Source organism: Diabrotica undecimpunctata, unplaced genomic scaffold, assembly GCF_040954645.1.
Source record: "Diabrotica undecimpunctata isolate CICGRU unplaced genomic scaffold, icDiaUnde3 ctg00001238.1, whole genome shotgun sequence".
NCBI lineage: Eukaryota > Metazoa > Arthropoda > Insecta > Coleoptera > Chrysomelidae > Diabrotica > Diabrotica undecimpunctata.
The window spans coordinates 6,116-22,327 of record NW_027313236.1 but is presented as its reverse complement, the minus strand read 5'-3'; the positions used below and the strand labels follow the sequence as shown (position 1 = coordinate 22,327).

General features: G+C 35.2%; 1 protein-coding gene across 1 annotated transcript; it reads right to left on the bottom strand.

The window, feature by feature from the left end:
* Nucleotides 1-1,247: 1,247 nt before the first annotated feature.
* Nucleotides 1,248-11,919, bottom strand: LOC140431853 (lysosomal alpha-mannosidase-like; the record flags this gene model as incomplete). Its single annotated transcript, XM_072519729.1, has 4 exons — nucleotides 11,649-11,919; nucleotides 8,225-8,306; nucleotides 4,782-4,967; nucleotides 1,248-1,453 (listed from the first exon to the last, which is right to left on the bottom strand). Coding segments are annotated over exons 1-4 (667 nt in total), but the record flags the coding sequence as incomplete, so codon positions are not given.
* Nucleotides 11,920-16,212: the final 4,293 nt, after the last annotated feature.

The window sequence follows — 16,212 nt, the reverse complement described above, 5'->3', positions numbered from 1 at the left end:
AGAAGCTTACGATTTTACCGTCGACCAGATTACGCAAATAATAAGGAAAAATAAGACGCTATAAAGAGCGAGATAGGAACAGGGTGAATAGAGCAATGGAGCTTTTTACTACCCCATATCTTTGTTTCTTTACAATATTGTCTCTGCATGTTATTTTAAGTGGTTCTTAAGGCTTTTAGGTAAGAATCTTTTTTCCAGTTATTCTCTCGAATTTCCAGACTGCACCAGGCATCAACGTTTAGTTAACCGATTGAACTTATTCGGGGGTGCCTTTTCCGAAAAAAGGGTGGTTTTAGTTGGTAGAGTGGTCAGTGAAGTATGTGGCGCATATAATCCATACTCTGGATGCTACTCCCTAGCCTGTGTTTCTGTATGGACCGAATCTAACAATACTAGTCATCTTTCCTAGTCGATTTAGAACCTGACTATCTCTATTAAAAGAAAGTATTGCATAAGAACAAAATATTGTCCAAGCGCTACAGTTTTCTTCTTCTTCTTCTTTTTATATAGACATGACTCTGTCTGTTTTTCAATGTGCCTCCAGTAAGTTGTCATTCCATCGTTTGCGTGGTCTTCCTACTGATCGTCTTTCTATTGGGGAACCGTCTCTTGCCGTCTTTACTACTTTATTTGTTGTCATTCGGCTTATATGATCGTTCCATTCTACTCTTCTATTTCATACCCAGTTTTTGATGTTCTCCACTTTGCATCTATGTCGTATATCTGTACTTCTACCTCTGTCCCATAGTGTCTTACCATCAATATTTTTCTAAGTGTTTTCATCTCTGCTGTTTCTAACATCCTTTTTGTTCTCTCTATGTCAGGTCTTGTTTCTGCCGCATATGTCATTATTGGTCTGATGACTGTTTTGTAAATTCTGCCTTTCGTTTCTTTCCCGATATTTTTATTTCTCCATATTGTTTCGTTTAGGCAGCCTGCGGCTCTGCTCTATTCACTTGATCTTCCACTTCGGTTTCGAGCTTTCCGTAGGTAGATAATGTGATGCCTAGATATTACAGCTACAGTTTTCGGCTCTACTAATTGTACAGAGAACCTGATATTGCCACATTTATACATATACCCAAGGTCGTTTGGAAAAACAGAAAGAGGTGAAGAGAACGACTTAAATATCAAAAAAAAACCTAGTACCTAAGTAAATATCAGAGGGTAGAGTGACCATTTAGTGGAAACAAACTTGAATGAAGGAACCCTTATTTTTAATAAAAATTTCTAATACTGCGACTTACCTAGATTTGCGCTTCCTTGCCAAGCAAAATCCAAAGCAGATTTACTCATTCTATTGGTTTTATCATCATGATCAAGCCTGGCAAACATAATGCCGTCATATCCCATTTGCGATAACAAAGAAGCTTGTTCTCTACTGTGACCAAATGGATCGATTTGCCATCCAACTGTTGGAATTCCACATTCACCTACGGTTTCATCGATAGTTCTGCAAAAATAATATTGTTTACCTATTAATCATTACACAGGCCTACATTTTTATTTTCTTGAACAAGTGTTTTAAGTTGAATCGGTGTCCTATAGTAAATGGGATGTGCTGATTACGAATCTGTGCTTAGTTTTTTTCCAGCACGTCAAGTTTTTAAGAAAAGTGTGTTTGAAATTTTTCATTGAAACTGCCAAAAATAATGAGAAAATATTTATTGAAACCTAATTTAATATAAAATTACACTGCAAAATAGAGTTGTTGGTTTTGTTTAATAATACCGTTCTCGTTTTCCATGAAAACTGCATTTTATCGTCGTCTTTTATGGATTTTTGTGATCCTCTTCAAGGTCCAGCAGTAATCAGCAATCATTCTTATATCCCATCTTCCTTGGTAACGTCTCTCCATCTCCTTTATATCTTGATGGAACCTGTCTTCCAGCTCCTCGCTGACAGCTCAAGATTTTCGGAATAATAGTCAACGTGGGATTTCCAAAAATGAAGTTTGGCGCTTATATTGCATCCCAGTTTTTTATAATTTTCGACCATGTTAGCTACAATTTCTTTATAGTTTGGAGACCTATTGTTTCCAAGGAAACCGTCTATGAGTTCTACGAAAGAACTTTATGCTTCAGATTCATCCTGGGTCATTGCATTCTGGAACAATCTGTCCGATTGTAAGGTTCGAATTTGAGGATCTACAAAAATTCCTTCTTTAAATTTAGCTTTAGAATGTGCAGGAAATTGTCGCACAGGTATAAAGCAGTCAAATTGCTTATCTAAAGCTTTAACAAACTACTTTATCAATCCTAACTTTATGTGAAGAGGAGGCAAAAGAACTAATTTTGGGTCAACTAGTGTATAACGTTGCACATTTTTTGTACCGGTACTAGTCTTCCTCTGAGTGGCCAATCTTTCTTAAAGTAATGTAAATTTCGTGCTCAAGTGTTCCACTCGCATAAGAAATATGGATACTTTGTGAATCCAGACTGCTGACCTAAAAGCATGGATATTATTTTGAGATCTCCACAGAGTTGCCAACAATATTCGCTAGACATTATTTTATTTAGCAACAGCTCAAGATTCTCATATGTTTCTTTCAGATGCACGGAGTTAGCAACAGGCACTGAGGCACAAGTATTACCATTGTGCAACAAGACACTCTTCAGAGTTCTCTTAGAAGAATCATTAAATAACCGTCATGACGTGGAATCGTAATTGTCAGCTCCCAGTTTCACGCCCACTTCAGAAATTTTATGATAATACACCCGTGAGCCCTCTTGAGAAAAATATTTCGCGAACTCTTTTTCACGATGCCTATACCACGAAAATGTTGTACCTGGAACCAATAGATTTTTATTTTTCAGTAGTGATCCTAAGATTTGTGCAGCATCCTTCGACAGGCCCAAGTCTCTCACTAAGTCATTTAGTTCAGCTTGGATAAACTTTTGAGGTTGGTCTATCTCAGGATTAAATTCATCTTTATCGGTTTTTTCGTCTGAACTTTCATCTGATGATTGCTGTTGGAAGGCGTAAAGAAAAGTTGGAGGAATAGGGATTTCTAGTTCATGAGATCCAGGTCGTTTAGCAGAAGGTAAATCAGGATATTAAATTTTTAGTATTACTGTAATTTTCTCCGTACCATAGGAATGCCGAAGGGTAAAGAGTTACATGTACCCTTTGTCCATTTTCTTAGTAGTTTGACACATTGAAAGCACACTTTGTGTAGAGCCCAAGGTTTGTCCTGATCATCAAACTTTACACGCACCAATAAGGGACTTGTTTGCACTGGTACATAATATCTCACAAGGTTTTTTTTTAATTTTGCAAAAAATTTTGACGTTATGGGCTTAAACCGAATTCATATTCAGAATCAGCGTACCCGTATTAGCTAAGGACAAACTCAAAACACCAAAAATCATGTCGGCCTGTGTTATTATTTAATGTAAATTTTAAAAGTTAATGTCCCAGTAAACGTTTGCAATTTGCGATCTAAAAGATCTTTTGTATGCACCTTAAATCAATGTTTTAGACCAAACTATTTTAAGAAAGCTATTATTTACTTTGTAGATATGTTTATTCTCTAATAAGGATCCAAAGGCTTTACTTTAGTTAATTTTCAATAACATGTTTGGTGGTTTGCTTTACAACTTTTTAGAGTATACATATTGCCGGTTCATTATCATCATTTTTTACTTTACAACCCTGCGTGGGTCATAGCATTCTCAAGAATTTCTCTCCAGTCGTCCCTATCCATCACCTTTCTCCACCAAACACGTATTCCCATATTTCTCATATCTTCATCGATGATATCATATAGCTGGATAATTTTCTCCTATTTCGTCCTATCTTAATATGTTTTACGATATCAGGTTCCTGGTATATTCTATAAAGTTCGAAGTTGTATCGTCTTCGTAACACTTCATTGTCATTCACTGCTCCATAGGTTCGTTTTAGTACTTTTCCTTCGAAACATCCCAACATGTTTTTATTATTTTTTGTTAGAGTCCAGGTCTCTGAACTATGTATATGTTAGGACTGGGCATATTATTGTTGCGTAGAGTTTTACTTTTGTATTTCTCGATATAATTGTGGATTTAAGAAGGAGATTGAGCCCAAAATAGTATCTGTTGGCCGTGCAAATTCTGCGGTTTATCTCTGCGGTGGTATTATTTTCAGTGTTAAGGAGCGTTCCCAGGTATATAAATTCGTTCACTGATTCGATGACCTTGTTTTCTATAGCAAATGGACGTAAGATTTGTGGTTGCGTGCTTATTTTCATATACATCGTTTTGTTGGTGTTTATTGTTAAACCCATTAATATTGATATTATGAGCATAGGCCAGGATTAGTACTGATTTATTATATATTGAACCAGTGGTTGTGATTTGTGACATACGTATTACTTTTTTTAGATTCAGATTGAACAGTATACAGGAGAAAGGGTCTCCCTGGCGCAGTCCGTTATTTCTTTTAAAAGGTTCAGACAGTTCCCCTGAATTCGTATCCTACATTTAGCGTTTTTAAGAGTTTGGTTAAAATTTGTTTCTGGCTAGTTTTTCAACTGCATATTGCCGGTTCACTTTACTCATTTTACATAGATGACATCTGACTATCACTATGACCAAACTTTATCCCAATTTTTGAAACAACACCACTCTTCACTAAATCGTGCAAAAATTTGTAATTTTTTATATTTTATTTGTAAAATATCATATAACTGTCAAAATCAAATACTTTATCCTATTTCACTATTAGATTTACTAAAAATTACAGTAAAACATCAATAATTTTAGATATCAATAACTCCGAACAGAGGGATAATTCCTTACCTAAGTCCCCAAGTAAATTGATCTATGGTAGACTGATAGTTAGAGCATGCTTCATCGTTCATTGACCATGCTCCATTAACCATTTCAATTTGCCCATTGTCAACCAATCCTTTATATAATTTACGTACATCAGGGCTCTGGTGCTTCCACCAGTTCCAAAAGTATGCTGTTTCCACCTGTATATACCTAAAAATATAACACTATTATGTATTTCTATACTACATTTTACATTACATTACAAGTTTTTAAATTATCGCGCTATCTCAGAGTTCTTTTATGAAAAAAAATTATATTTATTCTGTTTTTGTGCTTCTTTGAATCCCTAATAGTACAGGTAGTGGGGGCGCCCTGGCTAGAAAAAATATTCTCATACAATATTGTTGTACAATCTTAGTTGAAATAGTCCCCTTTCTTCTCCATTTCTCCAAAAACTTCATTTTTCAGAGAAGCTATGAGCTATCAGAGATATTGTTAATTAAAAAATATATTTACATTTTTCTAATAACGAAGAATATAAAACAAACTAGCATCCAAATCCTAAACTAAAAAAATAAAATTTGGCCTATTTATGAGCACTTTTCAAAAAAATTTCGTAAGTGCTATTCTCTCGATTGTGACGTTACAATAGACGAAAGTTTGTTACTATACAAAGGACGACTTGGATAGAGGAAACAATACATTCCGCTCAAGAGCGCTCGATTTGGCATAAAAAGTTATATGTTGTGTGATTCTAAAAGCGGTTGTGTTTGGTCATTTATAATATCATCATCATCATCATATAACGGGGGTCCTACGGCGATTGCCGCTTCCCGCATTTCAGCCTCCATCTTTTCCTATCTCTCCAATCTCCCTCCCTCTTCTAAGCCTCTAGATTGCATTGTTTTTGTAATTTCTCTTCTCCAGGAATTTGGTGGTCTTCCTCTTTTCCTTCTTTCTGGCGAGAACACCATACATTAAGGCTTTCTTTGGCCACCGCTCCTCCTCCATTCTCATCACGTGACCATACCATTGTAATTGCCTTCCTTGTATTCTATCTGAAAGAGTATCTCTAATTCCTGTATGGTTTCGTATTTCCTCATTCCTGATTCTTTCCATTCTCGATACTCGACATGACCTTCTAAGATAATCCATTTCCACAACGTCTACTTTATCTCGTTCATTCTTTGTCATCGTCCAACATTCGGCACCATATGTGGTAATTGGTTCTACAATTGCTCTGTATACGCGAAGTTTGGTATGCATCTTTATTTTATTAGACCACAGTAATGAATTCAGTATTCGGATGCATTTTTTCCCTTGGGTTATTCGGTTTTGTACATCTATCTTAACTCTGCCATCTGCTGATATGATGCTTCCTAGATATTTATACTGGTTGCAGCCTTTATGACTGCGTTTTCAAGCCTCAGATCTGTGGTATTTCCTCCAATTTTTAAATATTCTGTTTTGCTTATGTTTACAGTAAGCCCCCATTTGGCATATTCCTCAAATAATTTTCGATTCATATAATTTATATCTTCCTCATCGGTTCCAACCACCACCTGATCATCTGCAAACAACAATGTATACAGAGTTTCTTGTCCCACTTCGATGCCCATAAATCTACATTTATTTCTCCAATTCCTCAATGCTTCTTGGACGTATATTTTAAAGAGTGTCGGTGACAAACAGCATCCTTTTTTAGGCCTTTAGTGACTTTAAATTCATTTGAGGTTCTTGTTCCAATTTTTACACAACTAACTGCATTTTCGTACAATTTATATGTCGCTCGGATATAGGTACGTCGAATCCAATCCGGACCTTTCGAAGACCTCAAACATTTTCTTTAACGGAACACTATCATATGCTTTCTCAAGGTCTATAAATACCAAATGGGTCTCTCTACTTCTTTCGACACGCTTTTCAATTATTTGTCGTAGGATAAATATATTTTCAAGGCAGGATCTCCGGTACGAAAGCCGCTTTGTTCTTCAATATCTTGTATCTGTCTTTCAACCCTCTTCTTTAATATTCTGCCGTACAACCGGCCCACAGAGCTCGTCACACTAATACCTCTATAATTGGAAGAGTCTCTTTTATTCCCTCTCTTATATATGGAGCTTATATAAGATTTATTCCAATCTTTAGAAATTTCCTGGTCTCCCCACATACATTTATTGAAAAGGTCTACTATTAATTCTAAAAGTGCAGTCGGCCCATATTTAACCAGCTCTATGGGAATGTCTCCAGGCCCTGCGGCTTTTCCGTTTTTAACCTCTTTTAAGGTTTCCGTCAATTCAGATAATGTTATTATAGGGATTTGCTATACAAGAAAAATGGAGGACAATACACACCATTACAATTTCGCTGGATGTGATTGAAATAAAATTTTTTTTGTTAAAATCCTTTATAAAAGGTATATAAATTAAAAACCCAAACAGGCTATGTCATGAAAACAAAACGTTTTCGGAATCCATATTCCATCATCAGTGTCTAGGTTTACATGTTTTGAGCCACTAAATATCTGGGTAAAAACGCGTTAAAAGTTATAGGTTACAATTTAGTTTACATTATTTAGTCTTATATATTAGGATGTTAAAGTTACCAGTGGATATGATAACATGGCAACGTACGACTCCACATGAAGTTGCTGGTCCTGAGACGAAGTGTCTACGAGGACTTGATGAAAGCAACTGTTGCTATATAAAATATATATATATATATATATATATATATATATATATATTATATATATAAATATATATATATATAAATATATATATATATATATATATATATATATATATATACATATATATATACATATATATATATATACAAATATATATATATATATATATATATATATATATATATATATAAATATATATATATATATATGTTTATATTTAATAAAGGTCGCTGAGGCGGTTCTACGTGTACCACATTTAATGGCTTTAACGGTTTTTTTCAACCGAGTTACAGGGTGTTTTATCAATTTTGCTCATTTATTTCTTAATCGATAATTTTGGAACTACCCTGTATTTTTTTATACGTGGTACACATATATCTCATTCAGAACCCAAACAAACCCCTGACTAATTACAAAAAAGTCCTTGACCGAATTAACAAAAAAAAAATATAAATTAATTGTGACCGTAAAACAAGAGCCTTTAATTGAAATTTTTAAAATCCGTTTGCATATTTGGAAAGAGCACAAAAAACTAAGTTTACAGGTGCGTTTTAATTTTTTCAGATAATTTAACTACGTCAATTTTGAAAATATATTGTGGAGGGCCATGCGCCACGGAAATGCTCGAGAGTAGCAGTTATTCATTAAAAAACGGAACATTAAGAAAGTTATATTATATCTTATTATAATCTTATGTTATAAGTAGTAAAAAAATCAGAAAATAGACCAAATATTAATAAAAAATATAAATGTATAGCATTTATTTAATACTTACCTTCTATCCTCATTGTCAAGCAGTGCTTCAAACACTGATGTTATAATATACTGTACACCAGCTTGCTGAATGGATGTATTCACTAAAACATTATTCATAATCAATCAGTATAGTATTAGTTAATACTTAAATAAATATATACCCCAGGTATCTCATATTGTTATATTCAAATTTTGGAAACGTAGTTTACGTTTCATTAATTGAGGGGGCTAACTTAAACGGTAGAATGCCTGACTGTTACACACAGTGCAGAGGTTCGATCTCGTTGAATAGAAAAGTACCTTTGCCAAAATCAGAAATAATAATCTGCGGTTGAAGCGTGACACTGGCCATGTTACCTACCATGTATACCGTAGGCCCAAGAAATAGAACGCAAGTTTTTTTGCGACGTATGAAGCAGCTTAATGCCTTTTTGAAACAGCTTCAGTGTTTTTAAGTATCCCTTGATTGGCGCATATCCATTAAGGAAGCCAATCTTTTCTCCTTAATTACTTTGAAGACGACACTCTTCGGTTGTACGTTTGGCCACCATACTACAGATGAAATTGTTGGTTTTACCAACACGCTGGGAAATCCAATATAACATGTCTGGTTTCAAATACCATACAAGGCGTCATAGCTTTATTGATTATTTGTTCTATCTGGTGATTCCAAGTAAGACTCATATCTAATATGACTCCAAAGATTTTTCCTATATGGTTTTGCCAAATTCAGGTATATAAGCTTATAAGCCTTCTTAGTTTATATCCAATCCTCAGCCATCCTCTAGGATCACAATACTATGTAGTAACATACATAATTTTTTGTATTGAAGACTATTTCCCTTTGTAGAAGATTGGATAAATCCCGCCCAATCTCAAGTAGTTTATATGGCTCAAGTGATTTCTCCGTGGTGCAGTTAAAACAGATATAAACCAAAAAATGCAGAGATGGACACAATATAAAGCACAACTTTTTGAAGACAAAGAGAGAACAGAAGCACCAAAAGAATTTAAGGATGATACTGGGCCTGACATTATACGAGAAGAAATTGACTATGCAATGAAACAAGCTAAAGGTAGTAAATCTCCCGGGCCTGATGAAGTTTCTATCGAATTCCTCAAGAATACTGAATCTATTATACGAGAAGAACTTGAATATGCAATGATACAAGCTAAAGGTGGTAAATCTCCCGGGACTGATGAAAAGTTCCTATCGAATTACTCAAAATTGTGAATATTGAATCTATTGATCTTCTTTTGGATCTATTTAATACCATATATAGAACAGGTATAATTAAGATTTTGATGTCAGTCAAGCGAAGAAATCAAAAAATTGGTTTTGGAAAATGTCCCATTGAAAACGCAGAGATCCAAAAACTCTATTTGGACCCAATTTTCGAAGTTCCTACGGGTGAGAAATTTTACGCTTGAAAGATGTACTACCATAACGGAACTAGCAAAAATTCTCTAGAATTATACCTTTACCATGAAAATAGGCAATGGCGAAGACTATAAAGAGTCGTCTGTAAAGTCAGTGTGGAATACTACAGCAAAAATGGTACAAGAAAAATATTTTACGGAGTACAGCATAAAAATCAAACCTTTCATAGATATATCTTTCAAATGTGCAACATTGGCCAGAGATACCAAGCGAAGGCAGCTTTAAAGTGTTCAAAAGAAAAAGCTCAGTTTAAAAGCATTATCCACCGAAGAACTATTAAAAATCACACAAAGCTACGACCAGGAAACCCCCGATGGAGCACACAAAAAAGATTTTTCACCTTTGCTCATTTGATCTTGCTTGGAGAGGCAATGAGGCCGTAAACTGCAAGATATACATGCAATACAACAACATTTTTCCAAAACAAATCAAAGCGGTTCGTAAAGTTTGGCAAGCGCCAAATGGCTGGTAAGAAATTCATCGAACGAAAATGTATGCCCAGTTAGAATATTTTTGAAATTAATGCAAAAATTGGAACCAAAGATTTTATCAGACATACTCTTTCTTACAGTTCACCCCAACTGGAAGGAAGGGTCTTGGTTCAAAAACTGTACACTTAAAATCAACACAGTATTTACATGGACAAAAATGACAGCTGAAAAAAATTAGAATAGACACAAAAAAACATAAAATAACAGCCTTGTTCAAGCAATGTCTTGCTGAACAGGAGAACAAGCTCCCTAAAACCATACCCGCAGTTGGATTCCAGTCACCATTAGAAGTTTATCAAAAATCTCAGAACAACAAATGAAGCTGGACCTTCGAGTTCCCAAATGCTACAGGTCAATAATACACACAATCATTCTTTGGTAGAAAAGAATGGGTAAACTACTAGGTAAAGCTTATAAAAATCGTACATTTATTATTAACAAATAAACAAAGATTATGTTTCGTTTATATGGTGCTTAATTGTCTCGTGATATAGTCTTGTCGAATATCATTCGAGAGAAAATTATTTACCGGCAAAATTTTCTTCTGGTCTTATTCAAGTTTGTTGCCTTTTTACAATTTTCGCTTATGAACTTTTGACAAAATCACTCTAATGGCGTCTCGTGATTTAACTGTCAAAATTTAGTTCCGCGAAAATTCCAGGCAACAAACTTTCATCCATACTAGTCGAAAATATTGCCGTCAAAATTGTTTTTCTTATGATATTTGATATATACGAAAATATTTTGTACAATTATGCAAAATAAATATAACAGCTCACAAGGTTAAGTCAATTAATAATGTGTTGCACCTCGATGTGTGACATACCCTTGCCATTGCGCACGCTTCTAATTACGTAATCACTATCCTCCTGAGATATTTCGTTCCATGCTCCAATTAACTCCTTCCGAAGTGCCCTCAAAGTTTGAGGAGGGTGCTTTACATTAAGAAGTCTTCGACCCATTATGTCCGACATCTGTTCAATTGGGTATAAATCTGGGAAACTCAGGGGTCAGAGTAAAAGATCGACTTCAGTCGGTTTAGAGAAATCCATTGTGACTCTTACAAGGAAGATAGGAAAGGACGAAGGTAGAATATAAGATGAAGTGTTTCGTTAATCCGTTATTTTTCCTCTGAAAAATATTAGAGGCGACCTTGAACTTTGAACGATGGCACTTGACCCCAATACTGCGGTGCACGTGCCGTTCGACAAAAAACTGTGGCTTTTGTCTTTCACCACTTTGTCTTTCTGATCCCTAAAGACAAACCAATTTCATTCCTGGTCCGAAGCTGATATTTACCTTACTATTCTACATAATTACGCGCTATCTCAGAGGTAAGTGGTAGCATCCAGAGTGTCCGAAATGAAGAAAGCCAAAAGTGCGAATTTGACTATACGTTTAACGCCTTTCATACTTCGTGAATATGATAATGCAGAATTTGGAGAATGGATAATATATGATGGTTAATGGATAATGTGAATGTACTAGATACACAAAAATGATTTACTTACTTCCATAATAGTACTGATCAACTGTCTTTAACCAACCTACGTCATCATGAGAATGTGGTATTAGATGGACATTTATTTTATCCTTAGCCACAGGGTGGCACTTTACACAGCCAACTTGATATCCATCATTTTTTAGTGTTCCTGATAAGACACCAGAGACTGTTAAGACCAGAAATAGGACTAAACACCTCATCGTAGTTTTTGTCAAGTGTTTTCTTTAATAATTGTAATTCTACAATGATTTTAGTATAAAACCAAATATTAAAGTAATCGGAGCTATTGTTTTTTTATCTGATTATTGAAATAACTAACAGATTATATGTTGATCAATATGTATAGCAAATCAGAACTTAATTTATTGTTTGATAAAAATATTTACTGTATTTCAAATTGCATTTGATTATTACAGGGTGATCAATTTTTGTAAAGTTACTAAAACAGACGTTATAAAAGAATAGGAAATAAAACTGAAATATTGTTGACTATCAAAAGAAGAAACCTTGAGTACTTAGGACACGTGATGGGAGGGCTGAAAATACTCATTATTTCAACCTATTATGCAAGGCAAAATTCAAGGAAAGCGAAATGTGGGAAGATGAAGAATATCGTGGCTTGAGAACTTAAGGGAGTGGTTTGAATGCAGTACTGCAGAACTATTTACACTAAATTTCAATAAGCGACGCGATATTTAAAATGTATCTTCTCGTTCCTATAATAACAATGTAACAGTGTATTATTAAGATTACCTTATTAATTTTTCTCCTTTCTCGATTATTTGGTATTATTGCATAGTATATAAATTATTGTAATCACTGAATATATGTTAGTGAAAAAATAATTGAATATGAAAACCACGCTCAAAGAGACCGCAGAGGAAGTGCTGGGTGAAGTACCCAAGGCACAGCGAAACAACTGGTTTGATGAGGAATGCCAACGAGTAACGAAAGAGAAAAACGACGCGTATCTGAAAATGATCAACAGAAGGACTAGGAGCAATGTTGAAGAATATCGAGTAAAGAGACGAGAGGAAAAACAAAAACACAAACAGAAAAAGCGGCAACAAATCAATAAAGAGTTCGAAGAAATGGAAAACCTTAATAGAAAACACGAGTACAGAAAATTTAACAAACAGGTTAACACAAAAAGAAAAGTTTTCAAGCCACCAGCGAACCAAGTCAAGGCCCTTAACGGAATTCTTTTAAACGAGAGAGTGGAAGTACTAGAAAGATGGCAGGAACATTTTAGTACGCTACTTAATGGAGAAAGTAGAGCTGAAGGTAGATATGATATACAAATAGAACAGGAGGATACTAAACTATCAACTTTGGAAGAAATAAACAAAGCAATTCAGTCTCTAGCCAGAAACAAGTCACCCGGAGCAGACAACCTACCCGCAGAAATATTTAAATGTGGCGGTCAAACATTTGTAACCCTCCTTCACAAACTACTAATACAGGTATGGCAAGAACGCGCGTTACCAGAAGATTGGAATACTGGAATTATATTCCCCATACACAAGAAAGGAGACGTTCTTGAATGTTCCAACTTTAGAGGGATTTCCCTTCTTAATACAGCGTACAAAATTGTGTCCCTGATACTTAACGAACGACTGGCACGGTATACTGACAATATAATAGGATCCTACCAAAGAGGCTTCTTGAAAAATAAATCTACCATTGATCAGATATCATCCATCAGACAAATATTAGAAAAAACGACGGAGTACGAACGCGCTATCTCAGAGTCTTCGTAGACTTTAAGGCATCGTACGATACTATTGACAGGTCCCAATTATATTCGGCGATGATTGAATTAGGAATACCAAAAGGATTGGTAGAATTAATTAAAATGACAATGATGAAAGTCGAATGTAAAGTGCGCGTACAAGGGGATGTTTCAAAACCATTTAAAATCAACAGAGGACTGCGCCAGGGAGATGCGCTATCATGCACGCTGTTCCACTTAGCGGTTAGAAAATTATGAGAGATTCGGGAATAAACTTAAAAGGTACGATATATACCCGTAGTATACAAATAATGGCATACGCTGATGATATCGTCATAATTGGAAGAACCCAAAATGAAGCAGTGGAGGCTTTCACACGTATCAAAAATGCCGCAGAAAACATCGGACTTCTGAATAACATCCAGAAAACTAAATATATGCCGGCCATATTACTAATTCAATAAAATAACTTAGAGGTGCAACACGAAACGATAGAAATGGTAGAAGAGTTCTGCTACTTAGGATCACTGGTAGACTACAAAAATAACACATCCAACGAGTTAAAAAAAAATAATATGCGTGGCTAACCGCTGTTATTTTGGCCTGGGTCCTCAACTAAGAGCGAGAAGTATGTCAATAGCAACAAAGTGCAAACTTTATAAAACAATAATACGCCCAGTGCTCACATACGGATCGGAAATATAGGCAATGACGACCCGAGATGAAGAGTTACTGCGAGTCTTTGAAAGAAAAGTATTGAGGACCATATATGGCGGAGTAAACTAACAGGGTCTGTGGAGAAGGCGATATAACTTTGAACTCTATAGACTTTTTGGTGATGCAGATATTGTGAAGACCATCAAAATAAACCTCCTAAGGTGGGTGGGCCACGTTATGCGGATGGATGAGAGTGATCTTACTAAAATAACTATGCTAAACAGGCCGGTCGGAAGAAGAAGAAGAAGGCGACCTAAACTCAGATATCTGGACGATGTACAGGAAGATCTGAGGGAGATTGGAATGAGGGGCTGGAGAAGACAGACACTCGATAGGGAAGGATGGAAGAATGTTTTGAAGCAGGCCAAGGTTCACGAAGGGCTGTAGCGCCAACTGATAATGAAAAAATAATTATCTTCATCATCATAAGTGGCTCCACAATTCGTTGTGGATCTTGGCCTCCTAACAAAGAAGTCGATTCCTGGCAACTGACCCTCATCTTCTGACCCTTAGAATCTGATCTGTAGGTGTTCTTCCACATCATCAATTTATCTCCTTCGAATATGCAAGTACCGATTGTCCAAAAATATTTAAAAACTAAATGAAATAACCACCTCTATTTTTCTGAAAAAATTGCTACTCGACGTCGTAGTCAACTAATACAGGCTCTGAACGGATTTACTATTTTTATATTGAAGTTATGTATTTTGAAGGGATTTTTTAGTAACATTTATGTCGTTTTGACGATTAAACGACAGTTTTTGTTTATGCTCTTAATATTGAACCAATATTAATTATTTGTTGTGCTTGTTAAAACTACATAAGTATTTATGTGTTTATTTTTATGTGTATAACGAATCTAAATCGTATATGTGATTATTGTTGTTGAAAACAAAAATGTCGTCCACTGGTTCTGCTGATGAATCAGCTAAAAATACATGGAGTTCTTCTCGAAAACACACTACAAGATGTCCTTTTAGCGCTGAAGTGAAAGAAATAATTTAAATGTATTTAAATATGAAATATAAAAGTCCCAAGTTAGTGGTTGGAGTGATGGGAGTGTATTTACGATGATTAGGGAAATAAATATCATTATGAGAAACGAAATACCCACCGTGGATAGGGTTTTAAAGGATGTGAACGATGGCCCAACGCAGGGAAAGAAACGCCCTTGTATTAGATAGAGATGACATTGTGGTGTGGCGACGAGAATATCTCTCAAATAAGGACTTATAGAGAAGAGAGGCGCAAAATATATTATCTGGATAAGACATGGTTAAACGCTGGGTATACATAATCTAAAATATTGAGAGACAATACAGTTAAATAACCTAAACAAACTTTTTTGGATGGATTAACAGCGGGATTAAAAAAACTTCAAAACCTCAAATTTCAAAACTTACAATTACTTTAAATTTTTGGGAAAAGGTAAAAGACTTATTATTTGTCATATTAGTAGCGAGAATAGGTTTGTTCCAAATGTCCTCTAGGCATTTGAGTCGAATAAGTCTGGTGATTATCATGAAAAAATGGTCAGATCCAGATCCAGGGACAATCTTTTAAAAACCGGTGAATTCCAATGTTTTACCAATATTAGAAGACAAATCTATCATTGTTCCTGACAACGTACCGCATCATTCTCGTAAAATAGAGACAGTACCAACAAGTGCATCTAAAAAAAGCAATATCCAGAATTGGCTCTGCTCCAAAAATATAAAATTTGATTAACATATGCTTAAAGTATAGCTTCTTTCAATTGCAAAAATCGGAGAGGCCTAATCGGAGAAGCAAGTTATCGGAGAGGCCTAAAAGTCAACATTTCAAAGACAAAGTGGATGGCAGTTGGAAAGATCAATATAGATCAAGGTCTGATTTCTCTTAATGGAGAGGAGATCGAAAGGGTAAATCATTTCAAATACCTTGGCAGCTGGTTAAATGTAAATTGTGACTCTGATGAAGAGATAATAACCAGGATCGAAATATCACGTAAGGCTTTTATGACTCATTCTTCTATACTATACACTTCTATACTCATTCATTAATCAGAATACCTAGTTATTTTATTTTCAACGTCAACCGATAGCCCGACTGTCCACTGTCCCGAAAGAGTCGCATGTCATTT